The sequence below is a fragment of the Mastigoproctus giganteus genome, chromosome 4 (genome assembly GCF_048544385.1).
Source record: "Mastigoproctus giganteus isolate SK-2022 chromosome 4, ASM4854438v1, whole genome shotgun sequence".
In the NCBI taxonomy this organism is placed as follows: Eukaryota; Metazoa; Arthropoda; class Arachnida; order Uropygi; family Thelyphonidae; genus Mastigoproctus; species Mastigoproctus giganteus.
The window spans coordinates 41,080,427-41,106,463 of NC_143578.1; the positions used below are offsets into that span (position 1 = coordinate 41,080,427).

At 38.3% G+C, this 26,037-nt stretch overlaps 1 protein-coding gene across 1 annotated transcript in view; it reads left to right on the forward strand.

The window, feature by feature from the left end:
* Positions 1–1,216: 1,216 nt before the first annotated feature.
* Sgf29 (SAGA-associated factor 29) overlaps positions 1,217–26,037 on the forward strand; it is a 47,342-nt gene continuing 22,521 nt past the window's right edge. Inside the window, exons 1-3 of the mRNA XM_090371498.1 lie at positions 1,217–1,357; positions 5,149–5,379; positions 23,303–23,531. Coding sequence (XP_090227624.1) covers positions 5,305–5,379; positions 23,303–23,531 — 304 coding nt within the window. The 5' untranslated portion in view covers positions 1,217–1,357; positions 5,149–5,304. The remainder of the gene's footprint in view (positions 1,358–5,148; positions 5,380–23,302; positions 23,532–26,037) is intronic.

Here is a 26,037-nt window from a genome sequence, read left to right on the forward strand (position 1 = left end):
GTCCGTGTACTGTGGTCGATTTTCTGTTTGCTGGATAAAAAACCTAGCTACCCTCGCCTGAGGCCGTCTAACTCAGCCATGTTGTCGAAAAGGTCCATAAAAGTCCCTAGCATCATTGAAGGGATTCGAACTTAGGTCTTTTCCACCCTGTGTGCCGAGGACTGTGATTATACCAACTGTGCTACCTCCAAGGGCTGTGCTGGGAATGGCTCTCGTTATATGGAACAGGTCTATAATCACAGGGTATGGAACCATTAATGCTGCAATCTACATTGATGTTCTGCACAGTGCTGTGTGTCCTACATTGTTGCTGTAGCAATTTTACTGAAGTGACCGTTACACCCTCCATCTTATCTCTACCAATTGGTAGCGATAAAAGAGCTCTTTTATCTCTACCAATGTAGAACTTACAGGATCTCCTGTAAGTTCTACATTGGTATTTTTACGTGACAATACAATTATACAATATAAGACAAAATGCAAAATGTTCTTGGGGCTTTAGCTCCCCCCCCATATATTCACCTGTAATTGTGAATGCGTCATTTAAAGAGAATAACATGAGGATATTGCAGTGGCTAACACAGGTAATCGGTTTTAATCTAAATGAACATCTTTGTGGTGAATTTGAATGTAGGATTAAAGTAAGGCGAAAAAGACCTTCTTTGTTAGTTCACGAATGCTAAAATGATCAATCGAGCTCAATACATTTTTATTCCAGAAATCAGCAGAAAGTCTACCATAAGTCATTCAAGCAGGGACATTGACAAAGGTGGGCCAACAATTAATTACTTATTAATTTCTTTGAATTAATACATTTTGTTGATAATTTCCAGTGCCCTATTGCTTTTTGGTAGTATAACTATGAGGTAATCCTATACTGTAGCCACATAAATCATATACCGTAGGTCATGCTGTAGATCAAGCGCGAGGGTGCATAAGTACACTTGCTTTGAGTGACTGGGGTGCAAGCCAGTGACTACTAAATACGGTGCTGTTGTATTCTCTCTATTTTGTGAACTCATCTGAACTTGTGGTCGTTTCGGCGTAAAACATAAAATTTATTTTATTTATTTATTTCAAGTGGCCTTTTTTTTTTTTTTTTTTTAAGTTGCTCCCCTTCATGTTTTCAGCAATAATATTTATATTATGAGCACTCCACTGTTTTCTTACACAAAGGTGTCACTACTGTGTATTTTTGATTATAGAAGTTGTTAGAGTGTTGTGTTGTTGTACTTTGTTATTTAATTTTTTAAAGTAAATAGTTGATATTTATATTTAGACAACACTAGGTTCTTGGGGCAGAGGAAGGTGAATGTGGGAATATAGCAAACGAGCAGTCAGAAGGATTCTTAATTCGGTAAGTTAAAAGTTGTGTGCTCTCTGATATAATCTAAGACCCAAACCGTTTTAGAACACGGCAGAATTTTTTATTTTACTTTATTATAGTTTTTTTTTTTTTTTTAAGCTGCAGAAAACAATTTATTAAAATTTAATACATTGGGTTCTGCTTATAGGAATTATTGGTTAATTGAATCAGCCGCTTTATTGAATCAGAACATGAAAACCCGAACCCTTAGTACCTTGCAGTGTGTACAGGTTTGGATTTACACATAAGCTAAACAAGCTACATATAGCTTGGGGCCTCTCTATCTTAAAAAAATCATTTAATATTGTCACGGGTGAACTGTAAGAGAGAAGGGCCTCATACACTAGCGTAGCTATCCTTTTTCGGGCCCGGAGGCAAAGAACATGTTCGGGCCTCTAGTTAAATGAAAATTGCACACAGGAGACAGCCAAAGACGCCATACCCCTAAAGGGCACGGGCCCGGAGGCAATTGCCTTGCCTGCCTACATGGTAGTACGCCACTGGCCTCATACATGTTATAGCTTAGGGCCACAAGTTTAAATCCGGCCCAGAGTGTGTAAAACTTCTCTTAATAGAACTGCAATATCAGTTTATTGAATCATAAAAAATGATATAGCAATATAATTCATGATTTTTCGGGTTTTCTTATATATTTTTTTCTTCCCTTCATCAAATTTTATTGGACTACACTCTGAAATGATCCGGTATATGCGTATTAGCCCACTGTGTTGTGTGTGTGTGATTTGTTTGTTTACATGTAGTGACCCAAGCAACGTTTTGCCAGACATCTGTACGATGTAATCACTTGATAATTATGCCGTTTGTTTACTGCTTGCTGTCTTTTTTCATCTGCGAATAAACTCCACTGTGTTGAATATATGAATAGTAATTGAGTTAATTTTAGAATGATAGTGACAATAGTCTTTTCAAAACGTGTGCTTTGTTAAATTTTGATTAATCCTTTATTGCTCAGTGGATGTTGTTAGCTGTCCTGTAAAACGTTAAAAAAAAGTGCTTGGTACATAACAATTTAAACTTCATTTAAATTTATACATTTTAATATAAATTTCACTTTTCCTCCACTATTTACTGACCAAAATAGTAAGGATTCAAAATGTGCTTTCTTCACTAATTAATATGCGTACTTTAATTTCAGACTGGTATGAATCCACCATATATATACTATGCTGTCCTCTCAGAATGGTTGTTGATTTTTATTATTACTTCCATTTTTTAAATTATTATTTTTATATATAGTATATATCTATAACTTTTATTATATATCAATAAATGATATCATATATTCTACTGTATTTTCTCTAGTCTAGAAAAAATAATATTAAAACTACTCCTAAAATATTTTCACCTGAGAAGGGGTACGTCAGTAAGACTGAACTCTTAAAAGAAGTATGCAGTTATGGTAAGTTTAAGAAACACTGATCTAAGAAATAAAAAAAGTTACTGAACACTCACTGAAGGTCATAGTTGCATTCAGGTAGAGACAATGTTAAGTGCCATTAATCCCATACACAATGTTATAAATATGCATCAGAAACAACCCGGTAAAACTTTAAAACAGGGTCCCCCTTCCAAAATGGCGACGAGAAGAAGAGGAAGAAGGCATTAACATGCCTAACCCGCTATTCTTAGTGTTAGTTATGGTGTTTATACTCTCCCCCCTTGCCACTGTTTTAAAATCGGGCACTGATTTTCCTGTTTTAAAACAGCAGGAGGGGGGGATAAACACCCTAAGACTGAGGCAGTCTGGGGGGGGGGACCCTGTTTTAAAATTCAGCCAACAACCCTTCCATATGAAAACATAATCTTGTTATAAAACATGAGTGGGCTTCCTTTTCCCTGTTGCCAGAAATTAAAAGCAAAATCATTGCCTACTGATGTGGCCAGCATATGGCAGAGCCAGACCAAGGTATTTTTGTACCCTGGGCAGAAAGATTTTTTGGTGCCCTTTTACTAAGGATATATTTCTTGCCCTATCATTCTTCTGTTTTTAGCATCCTGGGCAAGGGCCCTACTAGCCAGTGAGGTGCACTATAGCCAGTGTAACTTATGCACCATTAAACACCCATAACACACACACACACACTAGCCCGTGCCTTAATCCGGCACTGGATGTTGCTAATGTCACAATAGGCGCCTCCGTAGCCAGGTGGGAAGGAGCAGTAGTGCATAGCACACACTTCTTGATTAGACCGGGGTTCGAGCCCATCACCACCAAATATGGAGGATGAGGAAAGGTCAGGGAATGACCACTGCATATCCCGGAGCAATATGGCCTTAGTTGCTAATGCTCCTAAAAACCAAAATAACAACAACAACATAATGTCACAATATCTATTTTGAAATTAAAGTTGAACATCACTCGTCATGTAAATACTGAGCAAAATTCTTCATTTATTGATTCTAATTACCAGGGAAGGCTAAAAGAAGTACAGTAGATGTCTTCTTTTAGCTAAAAGAAGTACAAAAAAGTTTTATTTTTAATGTATTTAATGCACATATAATAAGGCTAAATAAGAAATAGAGAGACTAATAATGCAATTTTATCAACTGCACATAACTAACATAAACATGTTGATGATTCAATGTTATATTCCGCCATTAATACACTCCTACTTACGCCCCATTCTATTTTCTTTATTATATCAAGTTTAGTCTGCACAGGTAGCACAGTGGTATCATCACCGTCCTCCCCACACCAGATGGAAAAGGTTCAGGTTCAAATCCTGTCGATGACACGAGGAACTTTTATGGGCTTTTTCACTCCATGGCTGAGTTAGTCGGTCTCAGGTGTAGATAGCAAGGTTTCCTCTCAGAAACTGTGGATTTTTCATCTAGAAAAGCAGACAAGTTGACCAGAGAACACACGCAATTTACAGACACAATACACATGGGTATATGAATTAACTTTCCGGGTGACCTTAATGAAATAGTTTGGATTATATCAAGTTTGTCACTAAGCTTTAATGTTGTGCTTCTTTTCTCCTCTGTATGAGGCTTATTAACTTTAGGAGCCATAGTGAGGGATTTTTAATTTTAAATAAATGTAAAACAGTGGTATAATCTGTGATATCAATAGAGAATTTACTTTCAAAATGGCGAACGTAAACAAATACAGTAATCACATGACTTGCCGTTTTCTTTTTTTGGCACTGCAAGACATCTGAACTCAATGTGCCATTAGCTCAAATGTTCCGTTATTTGGGGTGTCGTTATTTCGACAGTCTACTGTATTCAGTTTTACTCTATAATGAATGCCCACATGGCTTATGTATACAAAATATACATCTCCCCCAAATATATAGCTCCACAGTGAACTATGGAGACATTTATAACAAATCAATCATAAGTAATATGAACTTTGAGAACAATAAAATTTATGAACAAAACTTTTTTCTATGCTCAGTTAAATTGAAATTAAAATTAAATGGGAAGATAAAGTCCTGTTTTATCTCCTTTGAGCTTCTCCATTTGGGGAAATTTAAACTCCCATTATAAATTGAGGCCATGTAACATTGAATAGTTGAAGGAAGCTATTGGGCATGAATATAGTAGTGTTGCTTCATTTTTAAAAATGTGCAGTGAACTTTCCAAGATAGTCTTATGTGCAAATGAAAATAATTTGAATATTTCATGTCATAGTAAATTTTTTTTTATGAGATGATATTTGATGCATGCTGTTCTTTTATTATTTATAATGTAGATGTATTTTCATAATTAAAATTTATACTTTGTTAATTAATATTGTTGATGTATATTTCTAGGTTCTGGCATTAATAGTTCTCATATCTTGGGGCTGTGTTCTTTGGGTAGGTTGCATTACATCTGAACGCTATCTCAAAACATTGCTAGAACACTGGCGATAATAAACCACTACTGTAAGCTGGTGTGTACAACATTTGGAACAGAGAAAAGGCAAGATGCAGAAGGATGGAGATACCACTGTTGTTCAAGAAAAGTTAAAAGAACTATATCAGCTTATACACCAATGTCAGGTTTGTAAACATTTTTATATTGTAATGCATGTCCTTTGTATGTACCCCACTAGCGTTATTTTATTGTTTACTTTCCCTTTTGTTAAAGAAACCAAATAATAATTTCAACTGAATAGTTAGTAACTTTATTATGTATATGTAACATGAAAAAAAACTATATCAAATTAATCACAAGAGCTTATTTCTGTAATTAATAGTGCATATGATTTGACCATCCATGTATCCATCGATGCTATGAGTATATATTTGTTTGTTCAAAACTGCTTCATTAGGGAGAACCGTATGTGCTAGAGTGGCATTACCTTCACTAGTAATTTTGAAATTCAGTCTATATTTGCTCATTCATTTCAGTTTTCTTTTAAAACCAAATGGGTTTGAGTTCAGAAGAGAAATAAAGTCTCCATATATGATTGCTCTGTAGCAGTAGTGGTAGTGGATGACGCAAGAAAGCAAGCTTATACAGGTAGTTCCCAACTTTACGAGTTAATTTGTTCCTAGCGCGTGCTCGTAAAGCAAAAACTTGTAAAATGGGAATTTATTTCCCATAGACATAATGTTATAAACAGGGGTTATGTTCTCAACAATGAAATTTGACCATAGTAATGTTAAATAAAGGTCAACAAAACAATTGTTTATCCACAGTTGACCCCTTTTTTGTCTTTAAGCATCTCAAAAATGGATAAAGATTTTTTGCACGAAGAGTAGCATAGGTAACAGGCATATTCAATTGTTGTGTTTGATCACTTATTCTTATAGTTCAAAGTTTCTTCATTTGAGAAACAATGCTGTCAACTTCTTTAGTACGTAACCACGTAGACTGCATGGATTGAGCATTTTTAACTTTCTTCAAATATTTTTATTTATCCTTTAAAATTGTATACACAGTTGAAGTGCTTAGGTAATATTTTGCACATAGATCTTTAACAATCATTCCGGCCGCATGAATCTCATTTTCTTTCCAATGTTATTCTTCTTCTCTGTTTCTTTTTATTAACATCACTCCCTGTAGTATTACTTCATTTTGGCATACTGTACAGTATTAATAAGAGGGATAATTTAGAAATAAGACAAGAGAGCGAAAATGAAAGGCAACACAACTACTCTTTGTAACGTCGGCGTGGTAACTGCTTTATGTTGTGTGTGTCGGTGAGACGCTCTCATCTGCATGAATGAACAAAGAAATCAATGTACAGTAGTACTGTATTTGTATAGCCATGTGCAGGGTTTGAAATGCCATATTTATGAATGTTTAGCATTTATTTATTGCAATTAATGTTCATATTTTCGATTTGGTTGATACTTAATACTTAAAAAAAAAAAATCATAAAGCGAGAACTGTCTGTATATATAGCATCAGCCAAAAAAAAAAAAAAAAACACACACACACACTTCGAGTATGACTCTCAACTACAATGATCAATCCTCCTGAGCACTGAAAGACAAATTGAGATAACCTGACCAAGCCAGACAACAATGGTGGATGCAGCACCTGGCTGGCAGTGATTCACCACCAGCTGAGACAAATAAGGAACGAACCTCCCCAAAGAAAACACCCAAAGCAGAAATAAGAAAATACAAGGACAGGGCGGGCCCCATAAAGGATGCAACTAGAAATGACAAAACAAAATGCAGCTTAGTTGCCAAATGCCCTATGGCGACCTGAAGAGGTCACCCTAGCCCCCTTCATCTTTGAATTACATTTTCCTGGGGGGACTTTTCCCCATCTCCTCCCCTCCTCGCTACCCCCACTTTTCCTCTCTAGTGGTGCATGGGCCTGCCCCACTGAAACCTGGGGCCACCTTCTCTATTGGCCCCATACTTCTGCCTTTCTCCCCCAGTCTTCAGTCTCCCTCCCCTCTCTATCTGTATGCTAGCAAAAACCCCACACACCTAAATTTAAGCATGTCAAATCACCTTTTGCCCATATTTTGGCCTTTTCAAATTCAAGTGACACCACTCTCCTGCAATCAATTAGTTAAAAAAAAAAAATTATTTTTTTATTTTTTTTTAGGTCCTAGCTGCTGAAATCTCAGGAAATTATGTGACAGGACCTGCCAGAGTAACTAAGTCTACTGGGTTCCTGGTCTGCCCCCACGGGGCGAAAGTGGGGCAACGTTGGGCCTCAGCAGAGGTCCAACGGCTAAACGACCAGATGAACAATGGTGCATGATATCACACAAATACAAAGCCCACACACTTTTAAATCTCTGGCATTCCCAGCGAACTGGTACACCCACAATGAAAGCAACGTGGAGACGGGGGAAATCCCTGCTCTCCCCCCATCCAGTTCTTCCTTGAATATATTCAAACCATCCATTTCTACAACGACAGACGGAAGCCTATTCTGACAGTCAGCCATTCGCTGGATGAAGGCAAACTTCCTCAAATCTATCCTTCAACCATCCTTCCTCAGCTTAAATTTATGCCCCCTCGTGTGTGTGTAGTCTCAGCAAGAGGAAGAATGCCATTAACATTCAGCTTACTCAATCCATTCAGGGTCTTAAACACCTCAATCAGATTACCCCACAGGTGCCTAGTCTCCAGACACGGCAAGTTGCAGAACTGAAATCTTTCTAGGTAAGAGCACTCTTTTGTTCCTTCATCAGTCTGGTTTCTCTTCTCTGCACCTGTTCAATCAGATCTACATCCTTTTTAAAGTCCCCTCGACGTGGGCACCTGTACGTGGTGAGGGGACCTCCCAGTGATGCTGCTGGTTTTCCAGATTAGCATCACTGGGATCCAACGCCCATACCTTGGTTCCAGGGTTACAACATTGGAATCCGGCGTGTGCAGCCGTGTGCCGCGACCCGTGGAAGCGGAAAGGGGGATCCTGGTGGTTAAGGGGCCCAGCCTTAATACACCACTTTGGCCCCTGCTTCGACGAGACGGGTGGTCCCGGACCGGCTCGACTGGGATCAATCGGCGGGTGGTTCTATACTGCTAGGGTCAACTGCGTTCCAATAAGTCTCCCTCCCTATGGTCCTGGGACGGGATAAAGACTTATTGGTAACGTGGGTATGGTGCTCTAAGCGAACTCGGCGTCCCATTCGTGTACGCAGTACCTGCTAGTTCACGAGTGGGCGTCCCCTTGTTGGGCTCGGTGGTGGGTGAGGTACTTAGGCATCAGACATTTTCTCTTTACTCTTATGAGTAATTTAAATCTTTCAAACCCCTCTGGGGCCTCTACGAGGTCCCTACCTGAAATTGATGAAGATAATGTGTCATCAAAAAAGAAACACCGAACAGACGCTGCACCACCTCCTGTACCTCGATTCCTTATCATACATTCTACCGGTGAAAAGGAAATAGGTAAAATGTCGCCCTTCTTCATTCAGAAGGGTCTCGAAGGGCTGGCAGGGTCCCCGAAGTCGGTAAAACGACTTAGATCGGGTGACCTTTTAGTAGAAACGTCTTCAGTGCGACATTCAGAATTGCTTCTCCAAGCAACATCTCTTGGGGGCATTCCAATTAAGACATCACCGCACAGGACATTGAATACATCGCGTGGCGTAATTGCCGAGTGGGATCTCCTTGAAACATCTGAAGAGGAGATATGCACCGAACTGAGAGATCAAGGTGTAACAGCCGTTAAGAGGATATTTATGCGTAAGGAGGGAAAATTAGTCCCAACTAGGGTTCTTATCCTTACATTTAATACACCTAAACCGCCTACTTCCATCAAGGCTGGTTATCTGAACTGTCCTGTAAGGCTATACATTCCAAACCCGTTGCGATGTTTCAAATGCCAAAAATATGGCCACTCTCAGATGTCATGTCGTGGATCTCCTGCTTGTGCCCGCTGTGGAGCAAAAGAACATGACACAAAGGAATGTTCTGCCTCGAAACCAGTATGCTTGAATTGTGGCGGTGAACACCCTGCATATTCAAGAGCATGCCAAAGATGGAAAGACAAAAAACAAATTCAAAAAATCAAGACGGAACAGAACATACCATATATGGAAGCAAAGAAACAGTTAACACCAGCAAACACTGGAAAATCTTATGCACAAGCAGTCTTGAGGAAGGTTTCAATTTCGACGCAAACTGATATATCAATATCGCCATGTGATTCTTTTGCACCCCAAGCTAGATACTTGTTGACACAAGCACAGCAAGATAAAGCAGTCGCTACTCCCATTTCAATACCAACTAAGGAAGTAGCACCTAAAGGAAAATCACCTCAAACAAAAACCCCACCTGTTATTAGTGAGGTACAGGAGGAAATGGAGGTAAATGAGGAAGCTGAAAGTGTGGAAGAATCTATTCTAGATCTTCATCCGGAGGAAGAAATGGATATTGGGCGCCCTCAATTTCCCAAAGGCAGAATAAAACCCAAAGCGGGTCAATCTAAACCCGCATCACTTCGGAAGCCAGTCAACGGTCCCACTAATTCCAAGTAATAATGGCTAAACTACTGCAATGGAATTGTCGTGGATTCCAACGAAATATGGAGGATGTCAAAATGCTAATGCGCAAATATGAACCTGTTTGCTTTTGCTTGCAGGAAACGTACCTAAAGCCAAATGATGACCCCATATTGCGAAATTTTACTGCTGTTCGTAAAGACAGAAACGGGGATGGCCCGGCCCATGGAGGAGTCGCAATCCTCGTGGGCAACCATACCCCTTTCTCACAAGTTCAATTGAACACTAACTTAGAAGCAGTAGCCATTCGTTTAGCAATAGGGTCTTTACTTACAATATGTTCTATATATTTGCCTCCTGGGACACACATTTCCCAGGTAGATCTCAACGATCTTATTACGCAACTGCCCTCTCCTTTTTGCCTTCTTGGAGACTTTAATGGACATAGTACCCTGTGGGGTAGTGCAGAAACTAATGAACGAGGTCGTATTGTTGAACGTTTTCTCGACAATAACGGCCTGTCGTTACTAAATATGGGAATAAACACCTATTTCCATATGCCTACCCGTACTTTCTCTGCCATCGATCTTTCCATCTGTTCGCCTTCTTTGCTACCTTTGCTTTCCTGGGAAGTGGAACAGAATCCTTATGGAAGCGACCATTTCCCCGTAATATCTACCATTGTGAATGGACAACCTTGTCATCCATTTAGAATTCCACGCTGGAAGTATGATGAAGCAGATTGGAGTAAATTTTCACTACTCACTGAATTTGATCCTGTACAAATTCAGCAAGAATCAATTGATGAAGCAGTGAAGTATATCACAGAGTGTATTATCCACGCAGCGGCAACTGCAATCCCAAAAACATCCTCCCGATTTCCACGCTTTCCAAAGCCATGGTGGAACCAAGATTGTAAAGAAGCAAGAAAGTTATAAAATCGGTCATGGGGAAAATTCCGACGTTACCCCACCACCGCAAATCTTATAGCTTTTAAACGTGCCCGTGCTAAAGCACGATTTATACGCCGACAGAGCCAAAAGGAATGCTGGGTCAAGTTTACATCTTCAATTAACCAGATGACCAGTACCAAAGTTGTCTGGGATAAAATTCGGAAGATGAAGGGTAAATACAAATCAGCTCCTTCATCTATGTTACAACATAATGGTTGTACATTAGCAGACCCAACTGCTATTGCCAACGCTCTAGGAGAAGTATTCTCCACTATATCTGCTGAAACTTCATACTCTGCTGAGTTTCTAGTGTTAAAGAAGAAAGCGGAGAAACAAAAACTTAACTTCCCTTCAAGCAAAGCCGAAACTTATAACCTGCCTTTTAGTGAAGTGGAATTAACCATTGCACTTGCTACCTCGAAAGTGAGTGCCACAGGGCCAGATGAAATTCAGTATGAGATGATAAAACATCTTTCATCTCACTCTCTAGAGCTGTTGCTACATCTCTACAACCGAATTTATTTGGAGGATCAATTTCCTGTTTCTTGGCGTAGAGCAACCGTTCTCGCTTTTGCCAAAACCAGGAAAAGACCCCAAAATTCCCAGCAACTATCGTCCAATTGCACTGACCAGTTGCCTATGTAAGATTTTGGAAAAAATGGTGAATGCCCGCCTCATATATTACCTCGAGGCAAACAACCATTTGAACAAGATTCAGTGCGGCTTCCGAAGGAATCGCTCCACTTTGGACCATTTAATCCGACTGGAAACAGCGATTCGCGATGCTTTTTTAAAGCGTGAACACTTGGTATCAGTCTTCTTTGACATGGAAAAAGCTTATGACACAACCTGGAGGTATGGTATTTTAAAAGACCTCTATTCTTTTGGTTTGAGAGGCCACCTCCCTGTTTTTATAAGGAATTTTTTATCTAAACGACTCTTCCAGGTTCGTGTTAAATCCAGTGTGTCCCGCCTTTTTTGTCAAGAGGAAGGAGTTCCCCAAGGCTCTGTCCTCAGTGTTACGCTGTTTGCAGTCAAAGTTAACTCCATTACAAAACAGCTTCCTCCATCAGTAAATAGTGCCTTGTACGTTGATGATTTTAGTATTTTTTGTTATTCCTGTAGCATGAGAGTTATTGAACGACAATTGCAACAAGCAGTCAATTACCTTAGTTCCTGGGCTTTAACTAATGGATTTAAGTTTTCTTCCCAAAAGACCGTTTGCGTGCATTTCTGCCGCAAACGGAATCTACATCCTGACCCGGAACTCAGACTTGGACAAAATCCAATTCCTGTGGTAGCAGAAACAAAATTTTTGGGACTTATCTTTGATAAAAAACTGACATTCCTACACCATATTCGTCAGCTTAGAGCAAAATGCATGAGGGGTTTGAACATGCTCAGTGCTATCGCCTCCATCTTTTGGGGAGCAGATAGAAGCACATTATTGCATTTATACCGAGCACTTGTTCGCTCTAAACTTGACTATGGTTCCCAAGCTTACTCTTCTGCTAGAATTTCTGTACTCCGGTGGCTTGACCCAATCCACCATAAAGCCATTCGGATTGCCACAGGGGCTTTCCGTACTTCGCCTGTCCAAAGTCTATACGTTGAAGCCAATGAACCACCATTGATGCTTCGACGTCAGCAATTGTCGCTACAATATGCTATAAAAATAAAATCCCTGCCTGACCATCCCACGTGGACATCTATTTATATGCTACGGTGGGAAAATCTATATAATACGCGTAAAACTGCCAGTCGGCCTTTTGGTATCAGGATTCAAGAGCTGGTTCATGATATTGGCTTCACGTTGGACAATATATCAATGTCAGTCAAGCAAGATCTTCCCCCTTGGAATATACGATCTCCGTCTTGTGACTTCAGTTTTAGGAGTTGGCTGAAAGCTAACACATCGCCATGTATATATCGGCAAATCTTTGCAACACACCTTGCCGAACACTCTGATTTCTTGCCGGTATATACAGATGGCTCGAAATCTGAAGAGTTTGTGGGATCTGCTTGTGTCTTTCCAAGTAAAACAATCTGTAGTCGTATTCCAAGTGAATGTAGCATATACACTGCAGAGCTACACGCAGTAGAACTGGCCTTGGATCATATAAAAACCCACCACTACCAAAAGTGCATGCTATATATGGACTCTCTAAGCGTATTACAGGCCTTATCCAATGTAAAAAGCACTCACCCAGTGTTATGTCGGGTGCAGCAACTATTACACTCCCTTTTAGAGTTAAATTTCGATATTCGCTTTTGTTGGATCCCTAGCCATGTTGGTATCAGGGGCAATGACTTAGCTGATGCGGCAGCAAAATCAGCAATGCCACAAAGTCGCATCCGCTTGTCAGTCCCCCTATACAGACTGCAAGCAACTGATCTACAAAAAATTATGCGCGCGTTGGCAAGAATCTTGGAATGGGTGCCCTACCAACAAGCTGAATGAAATTAAGCCTGAAATAATGCTTTGGCATTCTAGTCAGCGCAGGGTCCGACGGGAGGAAGTAATTCTTGCTCGGCTACGCATAGGACATTCTCACCTGACGCATTCGTATTTGCTGAGGGCTGATGATTGTCCTGTGTGTAGACATTGTAAAGCAATTTTAACTATCCGTCATATTTTAGTCGAATGTACATATTTTAGTAATGAACGCCGTTCGTGTTTTAACCATCTGTCTGAGCCCTATACACTCAGGCAGATTTTATCAGACGATGACAATGTGTCAGATGTATTTAGATTTTTACAACTGATTAATCTACATAGTTTTATTTAGGTTGCCCTAATATTTAACATATTGTAAATGTTTTATGCCATATTTCTGTGCATAATATATTAACTAGATACGCTATTTTATATTTTTACATATTTATATTTTATTACCTTAGACTTGGCGCATGATAGCCTTAGATGCTGATGCGCCATTAAACTTCTAATAACCAACCAACCAACCAACCTTTTTAAAGTGAAGCCTCCAGACCTGTATATGATACTCTAGGTGCAGCCTAACCATGGTCTTGTACAAAGGAATAATCACCTCCTTATCCCTATTAGCAAAGTTTCTGTATGTCATTGACAAAACCTCATGTGCTGTACTGGCAGCAGATCTGCACCGCTCGGAGAATTTCATATCTAACTGTGCAATTACCCCGACGTCTTTTTCATTTTCTACTACCACCCTCAGTGTAGTTACACATAGTTGATAAGTTACTCTGAGATTACCGCAAGTAACATGCAGTACTTTGCATTTGCCAATTTTAAACTTCAACTGCCAACTTCAGTCCATCAACCTAATTTTTCTAAATCTTGTTGCAGTAGTTCACCCTGATTACTGTTGTTAACTATCCTGCCAACCTGTGTATCATCTGCAAACTTTGACATTTAGCCTGATATACCTTCATCAGTATCGTTAATAAATATTGAAAACAACAATGGGCCCAGCACTGAACCCTGGGGGAACTCCACTAATAACATTTGTCCATAAAGAGCAGTGCCCAGTTATATTCTTTCACTTAACCATCCCTTTATCCATAGCAGTAACTTGCCTTTAATGCCACATTGCTCCAGTTTATACACTGGTGTGCAAAACTTAAGGACCAGTCAGGTTTTCACCTGTAACTTCTCATAGGAGTGGCCAGGATATGGGAAAAGCATATCAAAGGAACCTCGTGAGGTACAGAAATGATGAAGGAAATAACACGAACACAACAACGGAAACAAAACAGTACAGAGGGACTATTCAAAAATGGCAACATAGCACCGGCTGCCATGATACAGATGCATCACTGCCAAAGATGGAACAAAGGGAAGAGGTGGTCCTCAGTAGGAGATATGGCCACCCCTAATGTTGATGCAGGCTTTGCACTGCTTGTCCATACTTAGAACAATGTTATTGTTAAGTTCTTGCAGTAGCATCATCCATTCCTCTGTCAGCACTATCTTCAGCTAGTGAACATTTTCTGGTGGGTGTGGATGTGCCACCAGGCATCTCTCCAGAGCATCTTGTACGTATTCAATGGGATTTAGATCTGTGGAACGGGCAGGCCAATCCATATGAACAATGTCCTCACTTTCCTAAAGCATATCAACAGCTGCAGTGCAATGGGGTGTGGTGTTATCATCCATAAACACGAACTCGGGGCCAATGGCACCTCGGAACAGACGTACATGGGGAAGGATTACCTCAGTACAGCAGCATGCACCGGTCACAGTACCGCCTTCCAGTATATGAAGTTGTGTATGTCCATCCAAGATAATCCCTCCCCAGACGAGAACACCTCGACCGCCATATCGATCCCTTTCAGTGATGTTTGTGGGGTGATACTGTGTGCCAACCTTTCACCAGATTAGCTGACGTCCAGAATCGCTGCTGAGACTGAATCTACTCTCATCAATAACGAGTACCTTACCCCATTGTGCTGCTGTCCAGTCCTTGTATTCAGTGCACCACTGTAAATGGTGTCTCCGATGGGCAGGTATTAAAGGGACACAGTATATTGGCCGTTGGGCAAACAGTCCACCTTTGTGGAGTTGCCTGGCCACAATAAACTGCAATATCCTGCGTCCTGTGCAACTGGTTTGCAATGGATCCTGCTGTCTGGTGTTGGTCCCTCTTGGCCTGTAGGAGTATATAGCGGTCATCATTGGGCATTATTTTTTGTGGACGACCACCACTGGTCCTTTGAACAGCTGACCTGTCGTTCTGAAGGCTGACCATGCATGTGACACGATGCTGTGGTCAATACTGAACTCTACAGCCATACTCCTCACATTTCGACCTTCCTCAAGCTTCCCAATTATTTAATCCCAGGTAAAGTCATCTGGATGTTGTTTACCGGCCATTTTGCTGCCTGTAGCACTGTATGAAACCAATGGAGTGTCTGTAACAATCGTGCTCACTATTCAGTAATTTGCACATAACTGCTGCTTTTATCTGTTTATGTGAGCCCTCTCATCACAATTCAGATTTTTGCATGTGCACCAGCTTTCTACTGAATGACTACTGTTATGCAAATCACCACAGGCTGTTTCGTTTGATTTTGTGGTTGTAACCTGTAGAAATAGTGTTGGTTCTTAAGTTTTGCACACCAGTGTACAACAGTCTTTTATGTGCAACAGGATCAAAAGCCTTCTTGAAATCCAAGTATATGATATCAGAATTATTTTTTGCATCCAGTTCCTTGGTCATTGCATCATAGTAATCTATCAGATTGATTAGACAAGACCGCACCTTAACAAATCTATGCTGTGATTGCAGTATAATTGCATTCCTGTTCAGAGGGTCATGCAGCTTAACATTACCAATGACTCTATTATTTTTCCTGGAACAAATGTTAAGCTGACAGGTGTGTAATTACTTATGTCACCTTTTGATCCCTCTTTTTGAATTGGGGATACATTTGCACATTTCAGTCCACACAAACCTCCTTGGAATCCAAGGATGCTTTCATAATTATGGCTAAGGGTTTGCTTACCTCCTTTGCTACCTCCCTTAATATGATTGAATAGATCCATCCACCCCAGGTTCCCCTTTTTTCTTCATCTTCAACAATTTCTATTCCCCTCTCCTTTCAGTTATCACAAAGTCACTTAGCTCCCCGTTGGAGTTTGATAAACTTCCAACATCCACTCCCATAAAGAATTCCTCATGTTTGAATGTAGATGCAAAATATCTATTCAATTTATCAACAACCTGAGCAGGGCTATCAACAGTTAACCCATTGACATCAAGTGGCCCAATGTGATTCAGTACCTTCCTTCTACCGTTAATATAAGCATAGAAGCCTTTGCTGCTTTTTTTTGGCATTCTTTGCCAGAGACTTCTCATAATCTGCCTTAGCTTGCCTAACCGCCTTTGTGACTTGATTACAGAGTAATTTATATCTACTATAGGGTTCTGTATCACCTAGTGTTGTCAGGTTTTCCTAAAAAAAAAAGGGAAGATTTTTTTTGTCGATAAAATTAGTTTTAAAAAATACAAGAAAATTCAAATTGTCTGATATTTTAATTGTACTTGTTTTGACATTTTTCCCTTTTTAACAATTGTTTATCCTGTTTTACATACTGAAGGAACTCTTTACATATAAAAGAGATATTCATTGCAATCTGCAACTCTGCCTTGATTAATTCTCGGTGACTTTTGTTTCTGACATCTGCCCACTTCAGTTTCATTAACGAAAACACCATTTCTACTAAAGCATTTGAGCCAGGAATACTTAACAAATATCCTACTATTCTACTGATATTGAGTACATTTTCTTTAGGAACTTCGGGAAAAAAATCAAGCCACTTGTGCACATCACTTCTTGTACATTTAACACTTTCCAGCTACTGCAACCTATTCTCACAAAACTCTTCATACAACTCGTCCAGATTTACACATTCTTGGAGTTGAAAAATATCAATTGCCATTTCAGAATCTTGATATTTAATTTCTTCTGTTTCCAGAGAAAAGTTTATTAACTTAGAACACTTATTTTTCTCACTGAAGTCATAGTTTTTTTTCTAGGTATTGCAATAGATTTGAATAAAAATCACAACATTCATCAACAATCTTTTTCTGTTTGCACTGGGGTAACTTTTTCAAAAATTGCTTTACGGAATTTCCGAAGTATTGATCTTGGATTCTTTGATTTATTTTATTTCTGATCATTGTCATTGATTTGTATGAATCCACAATACTCAAGTCACTTTTCTCAAGAATTTTAGTAGTAACATCTAGCAATTCTCCAACAGTGACAAAAAAGTTAAAAACCACTTGCAATTTTATTTCTGAATCTGTATCCTCACTTTGAAATAATTTGGAGAAATATTTCGGGCAATCATCAATACTTTGGAAATAACTCTTAATAGCAGACCAGTTTTGAAGTAATCTTTTAATAGCTGGTGTTAAGGCCAACCATCTCGTTGGTACCTGGCATACCAATTCAGACCAGTCCAGCTCCACAAAGTCAAAAAAATGATTATAAGTTTTTCCTTTTTTTAGCTGATACAGAAAAAAAATTGAAGTTTTCAGTACAGTGTTTTCTATATCTACTTCAAAACTGTCACAAGCATATTTTATGACATTATGCAATTAGCTTTAATAATATCGGCATTACTTGCCCTTAACAACTGAAAAACAGAGTGATATTTTCCAAAATTTAGAGAGAGAGAGAGAGAGAGAGAGAGAGAGAGAGAGAAAATCTTTATTGTACAGTAAAGATACAGATACAATAATGTGCCCGTCACAGCCAGGAGGCCAGGGGCTTGACATTGATATAGGGTAATATAAAAATATGTACAGTATAAAAATTTGTGCAGTATAAAAGATTACATAACAATTAAAAACGTAGCATTAGCCATTCAATAGATATGAGTATGTACATAGTTGTGAGGCAGACAGTACACCAAGGTATGTGCACGTTCATATGTACAAAGCACATATTTAAGCATATTCACACAAGTCAGAATATTTCACAGTGCCAAATTGATGTTCGGTATTGCATTTTCTTGTGAAACAGTTCGTCGATTTGCCTGCGACGTGCCGTTATGTGCCTCATAGGAGATAGCAGATAGAGATATCAGTATGAGTCGACATCAGGGGCCAAACAAAAGGGGAACAAGTTCGGCCAACGAGCGCCTGTAATTGCGATCAGAAGCGAATTTCTGCAGGTCAACTCCGATCATTAGCAGGGCTTGTACTGTAGGAAGTACTTGTCCAGGTAGGAATCTGTCACTGATCTTCAGCCTGTTCCGTTGTAGCTGAAGACGAGGGGTGGCTCGTAAGGAAGGAAGTGGAACATTCCACTTTCATATATCCCAGAAGTCAGGGGAGTTGATTTTGCCAACCAGCATTTTGACTGTGGTCACAGTTCTCCTCATGCTGATTATTTGAGGCAGCCGCGGGATTTGGAGTTGGTCGGCCATGCTGGTGGTCCTCTGCTGAGGGGGGAGTCGATGTTTGTGGGTTGCCCAGTTCAATATCCAGTATTCACTGGCGAAGATGGGCTTCATGAGAGAAGGTACTGCGGATGCCCATATTTCAGAGGCATACAGAAAGGTAGGATACACAATGGTTTCCAGATATCTGATTGTGGTTCTTGCATCTGTGTTATGAAGAAGATGTTGACGGGCAATCCAGCGCATTCGGTTGATCTTGCGTAGAACACATTCGATGTGACAGTTGAACCTAAGGTTTGGGTCGAAGGTTACACCGAGATCTTTGTGTTTAGTAACACTTGGAATAACTGCACCCTGCAGTGAGGGTTGTATGGATGTGGGACACTTCTTCAGAGAAAAAACCATAATAACGGATTTTTGGGGGTTCAGTTCGAGACCGAAATGGTTGAGATGGCTAGAGAAAGCTGTGATCTTATTACAGATTTCCGATGTGATCACTCCCCTGTCGGCTGAGGGTGGTATTTCCGTTAGGAACTTTATATCGTCGGCGTAGGTAATGACATCATCTCTGTTACACACAAACGGAATAAGGAGGGCGGTAAAAAGTAACCCCGATAAAACGCCACCTTGCGGCACACCAGCATTGATGGATCGGGTGTAGCAGAGGTTACGATGAGTGAGGTACACTGTTCTATTCCGGAGGAGCGAGTGCAGAAAAGCGAAAACGTCACCTTTGATCCGAAAGAAATTGGTTAGGAGATTCAGAAGGGCTGAGATGTTGAGGCTATCAAAAGCAGCTTCAATATCGACATAAACAACCGCCATCTCTGATTTGGCCTCAAATGCATTTAAAATTTCCGTTTGGACTGCCAGAAGGTTGGAGACAGTTGATCTATTAGGGAGAACATAATGGAGTTGTTTTGATGATTGTGGAAGAAGATGGCGTGTTATATGCGGAAGAAGGACTTTTTCCAGTAGCTTTAGGAGCGTGGATGCAGTGGAAATCGGTCTATAGTGCTTTGGCTGGCTTGGTAGTTGAACTTTAGGTAGTGGGGCAAGACTGTATTTGCTCCAGGATGCAGGAAACACTCTATGAGAGAGGATGGAGTTGAACAAGTAGAGCAGAGGATCAAGGATATATGGACTGAGGCACTTTACGATGAAATGCGGGACTTTATCGATGCCAGCGGTGCATGACGGACGCAGCGAGTTGGTGGCTTGACGAAGCTGCTGTCGATCGATTTGAATGGAAAACAGCTCATCATCTGGACTAGAAATGGGGTCTGGTTGGTAATCATATGGTTGTGTGATGTTGTCTTGGAATCTGGCTATATAGTTGATCCATTCAACTGGATTGAAATTGGAATCTGGTTCAGAGTTACGGGTATTTGCATTATCAGCATTGTACGCAGAAATATATTTTGGGTTAAGGTGAAAAGCCTCAAGCTTTTCTAATAACATTTCAGATATAGAAATACCTGTTTCATCAGCTCTTTCAACAACACCTAACAATTTATTTTCTATACCTTTAGTAGGATCAAAATATCTAATGCATATGGGAAAAAACTTTCTATTGCTTTCTGTTTTAAATATAAAAGTGTTTTTATATTTAAAAATACCAATAATAACACACAATGTACATTAAATTTCTATAAAGTTCAATATTCCTTACTATGGCTTATTAACAACTTCACATTTCAACACAATGAAAGTGAAAGAACAATATGTTCTGCGACTTCTTCCGCTGGTGCACTATGCCATAGATGCTGATGTGCCAAATAAATCCCATTTCTGCTCCTGCCCACCAATGGCTCCTCCGTAGCCAGGTGGGCAGGAGCAGCAGTGCGTAGCACATGCTTCTTGATTAGACTGGGGTTCGAGCCTGTGACCACCAAATATGGAGGATGCGGACAGGTCAGGGAATGACCACTGCATATCCCCGGAGCAATATGGCCTTAGTTGCTAATGCTCCTAAAAACCAAAAAACAAACAAACAAATCCCCAACCAACCAACAAACCTTCTTCCGCCTTTCTCACAGTAGGCAACTGTTGAAAAAACTTTGTTGCCAACAGTTTTTGAATAGCTGCAGCATCATCTGAAGGCTGTGTTAGCTACTAACTTTTAACTATATTTACCGGGATGTTTAAAACATGATTTTCATCATAAAAAGGGGGAAAAAAGAAGAAACCTACTTGCAGACAAATTAAAAATGCAAACAGTAAAATCAACCAAAAAAACGTAAAGCTTACGGGGAAAAAATGTAGGACCTGGCAACTCTAGTATCTCCTTATAATTTATATATGTCCCACGCACTTTTCTTCACTGCTACATGTCTCAGTAACTCATCTGGTATACATTTAGGTCTAAGCCTTGAACAGTATTTCTTTTTGGTATGAAAAGCTTAGTAGCTTCTTTGATTACTTTCCTGAATGCTTCCCATTTAGCATTTGCTGTTGGTAACATCATCAGTTGGTCCAATTGCATAGATTTTAAAAACTGCCTTAGACCACTGTAGCCACCCTTATGAAAGCAAAAGCCTTTCCCTTTACCCTTGACAGTAGTTATGTCTTTAATTAAATTCCACATTAGTACACTGTAATTGCTGCCACTCATTGTCTTTTTTACCTGCAGATTCTTATGCATGTAGAATCACTTCTTGATAACCAGATCAAGAGTATTGCTTCCTCTTGTTGCCTCTCTAAATGCTAGTTTTTTAACAAATCTGTTGTAATTTGCCATAGTAGCTGACTCTATCAATTCATTGATCACTGAGTTTAATACAATATTAATCTTTGGAGGGGGGAGATGGCTACCTACAAATATTAGATTTTTTTTTAGGCTTTTAAATATATTTTTTTACAGCATTAGTGGCGTGCATTGTAAAAGCACATTACAGTTCAACAAAATAGAGGTCCCTTTTCTATTGTAGAACTGGATGTGTATTATAACCTGGGAGAACATTTTGGTGGTATTTTTATTTTTGGTTATATACTATAGAGGCATCTTTTAGGTGTGTGTGTGTTGTTGTTGTTATTTGTTTTTTAGGTGCATTAGCAACTAAGGCCATATTCCTCCGGAAATATGCGGTGGTCATTCCCTTGACCTTTCCGCATCCTCTGTATTTAGTGGTGACAGGCTCGAACCCCGGTCTAATCAAGAAGCATGTGCTATGAACTGCTGCTCCTTCCCACCGGCTACGGAGGCACCCCAGGTGTGTGTGTAAAGCTCCTATTGACTTCAGCGTGCAACAGCATGTAACGACTCACCTCTTGGTGGATGAATTTTTAAGAATTTTTAATATTAGCTCTTTTACAAACCATGAATGACCACCACATATCCCCAGAGCAATATGGCCTTAGTTGCTAATGCTCCTAAAAAAAAAAACCACACACACAACTACTATTTTCTTTTTTTCTCATCCTTTAACTCACGCATGGTACTAAATAGGTTTTAATACTTTTCTTGTTTGTGGTTGTCAAGAAAAAAAAAGAAAGGAAAAAAGCTTCTTCAAAATCCTTTTTGAAAGTTCCTTAATTGCATTTGTCATAACTTCTACTTTACCAGAAAACTGTTCCCCTTAATGAGATTTTTAATTTTGGGGATAAAATAAAAAGCACATGGTCAAGGTTGGGTGAATAAGGAAAATGGTGTGTGAGAGTGTTTGGAAAAATAGTCTTTAAATGGTGTTTATTTGCAGGTGTTATCCATTGAAGAATTCAACTATTCTAATACTTTATACATTATGTAAAATAATTTTAATAAATAGCATCATGTTATTAACTATTTACTAGGTTCTTGTTCACAGCACAGCTGTAATTTATTTCTTGAGTGTTTGGAAAGATATTCAGAAATTATTATTGCATGATGAGCAGGCATATTTTCACGAAGTAATTTCCAAAATTTCCTTGTCCATAGATCAGGTCTCTTTTGATCCCATCTCTGAAGCACATAATTTGAGTTAACTTGAATGAAAAGTTGTGGTTCCTGTGCTAGTGTAGGCATTTCTATAATTGTTAACACAACTTTTCAAGTGTTTTTCAGTTTATTAAGTTTATAAATAATGAAAAGTAAAATTCCATGCTTTCAAATAAATTGAACATATTTTTTATGTGACTGTGATATTAATAGGTACAGAATTGTCAGTATTTATTTTGGAAAAATTTTAAATAAATTTTAGACTTATAATTAAAACTGGAAAGTCAGAATTTTTAATATATCATTTTAACAGTCTCTAGCAGTTTAATACTTGTGATAAACATAATTGTCATTACAAATAAGAACAATAGGATGTTTATCAAATAAAGTATAAAACTAACAAAAAAGTAGCAATCCACAAAATGATTAAAAAAAAAAAAAAAGGAGGGGCACTACGTAAATGACGGCCTGTTGAGTGGAGAGATCTTGGACTAATTTAATTTTGTGCAAACCTTTTAAAGTGTATTACTGAATTTTATACTCACATTTGTTGAAGGAATAGAGTGGTTAAATGAAATGATTAATAAATGATTACTTAAGAAATTATTAATAATGTTTGATAGAAATAAAATGATTAAATTTAGAACCAAGCCCTCTAAACTTTTTTTTATTTTAAATTTTGAATATTTTAACATTAAATCACTGTTGCTAGGTTTTTGGTATGCAAATAAAATAATTCAAGTATATTCTACCATCCTAATAAGATTAAAAGAAAGTCACTTTTTTTCTTCCTCAGGAGGAAAGAAATCGTAGTGAACATAATCTGACAAATATAGCTAAGACACATGAAAGAATGCAACATGAACTGAAACTTTCCCCATATTACAAAAGTAAGCTAAGGGGACAATATAATACAGCAATGCAAGATGCTGATAGTGAAGCAGAACTTCTTAGAAAAGCTCTAGATACCATAGCAGAAGTCAGAAGCATTCGTAATGAAAGAAGGCTGGCAACAAAAAACTCAGGTAAATTTTTATCCTTTCTAATGTTATCTTTTACCTTTTTTTTTTTTTTTTTTTTTTTTGTAATATTTAATACCATGAAATTGCAGTCAGGTAGCTTATATGGATATTTGTACATTCATTTATTTAAAATTATTAATTTATGAAACAGTTAAGTTGGTAAAGGGGTGTGATGTAGTTATTCATCTTATGGGAATGAACTGCAGTAAATGACTTTAATCTGTCATGTGAGAGATTATGATGTTTTATTGAAAATGTTGCAGTAAAATTGAATACACCTCAGTAGAAACACTTAAACAGTTTAGTGATGTTCAGCCCATAGTTCATTCCACATAAATCTAGGAGTCGGATAGATCTAGGTTCAACAGGCCTGACAATGAGAAAATGTTTTAACAAACTGTGACTTCAAAATGTCACATTGTTTTAAGTGTATATATTGAGCTATATGCAATTTAATTGCTACATTTTTAACAAAACAGCTTAATCTCTCATGTGATAGATTAGTGTCATTTACTTCAGTTCATTCCCATTATTAAACAGTGTTTTGTAGGTCAGTGAAATTGTAAGTCTTTAGCATATTTGAGTGACATGGGTTGTTGAATTTTTAAATAAGAAACTGAAACTCCACCTGAAATTAAAATTATTAGTTTATAAATCTCTATAACAAAGAAGCAATTTCTCACTTCCAGCCCATTCAGTATGCTAAATTAAGTTTCTGATGATATGTCTTAAAAATATTGGCTCCGTGGGTTTGACTTGGATAGTGAATGGATGCTGACTGTTTGGTGCACATGTTCAGACTGGTTGGAAGAGAGTGAGAGAATTACAGATGCCAGTGCAGAAGAAATGTGCCCATGGAATGGAAAGTCTCTGTTTGTTCTAACTGAAACTGAAAATAATGTTTTTATGTGCATTTTTGATTTCTAGAAAATTAATGCAATTCTATATGCTAGAAAAATAAATTAATAGGTAATTTTATTTAAAATGAATTATTGACACTGCTATAGGTTTCAAAAGCTATTTTTCTTTCTATTTTGGTGACTTCTAATGCAAAAACTAAGCTAATTTAAATTAAATTAATATGCCACAGTGTTTCACTACCCTTTCAAAACTGTTCACGTATAGCAGTTTTCATGTATAGCAACTTTCGAATGTCTGTATTAATATCTGATGCTGGTGATAATGGCATCCAAGAGAGCACTGATTGGCTGTCCAATGTGGTTTGCTGTTATTTATGGATGCTAACATTCATTTTCCTATTAATGTCAATTCTTTTTCTTGTTAATGTCACTATTCTACCGTATTCTCGTTGGTTGAGAAGTGTTATCTGACTCTCACCCTTCTAAGTTTGTCAAAGCCTGGTTATTGAACCTATAACCTCTGTACAGCCTGGGATTGATGTTTCTGAAAACAAGTAATTAGTTGGGGATGGAAAGGTCAATTTGTTCCTGTTTCTATTGAAGTTATGGTTTGGATTTCACTGTTATGGACCAGGCTTCCATAATGATTGTTTTTCTTTTGGTGATATAGGTTGTGGGAGGTTGACCTCTGCTTCTCTGTGATGGTGTGGAAAAAAGAAGCACCAGGTCAACCTCCTATAATATCACATCTATCTGTTATATGCTATCTTAGGAGAAGAGCCTTTGAAAAAGATTTTCACTTCTCTTTTCCATCTAAGCAGGTAGGTCACAGAACACATGGGTTGGAATCACAACTGAACCAGTAAAAATTGGCTAAATAAAAATTTTCCCAACTTACTACCAAAACATTTTTTTGCCACTTAAGTGGCTCTTGTTCTATTGGTACCCTATTACAGTGCTGTAACATGGCACTCTCAGTTCCCATAGCACCATTTGTAAAATCAGGTGGTTTGCCCTTGAATTTGCAAGAATATTTTCTGAGAATGGTGTTTAGAGGAAATTACAGGATGTAAGCATCAAAAATTAATCATTTCAAAATAAAATTACATATTTTAAGTATCTAATTTTCCTCTTTTGCCTGCCTGTACTACTAAAATAATGTTCTATTATTGAAAATAATAAAACTCAAAAGTGTTTTAAAAAATTGCACAAGCAAATTTGTTAAATAGAAGCAATGGAAGTTTATTTAATGAAGTTCGTTTCTCCAGAGCTTAACATTTTTGCACAGAAAATTGTATGCATTTTGCTAAATTATTAATTATCAATGAGCATATAAAACAAGAAATAATCTAAGAAACAATTAAGATGTGTGTTTTGTGCATGTGCTTATTTTTGGTGAATATGTTTTTTTTTTTTTTTTTTGTGAGCCCTCCAACTTCTTAAAATTATACAAGAGGTGCATGGCCAGCTAGAAAGGCTAGACAGCATTGCACTATTATGTCAAAACTTTCAGTTTTGCATAAAAAAAAATGAGCATATATGCATATTTTTGTCTTAGTGAATAAACGTTATGTATACGCAGCTGAATTCAGGAACTAATTATTTTCCTTACCTCTATTAGTAAGCAGTATAAGATTATATGGGGAACA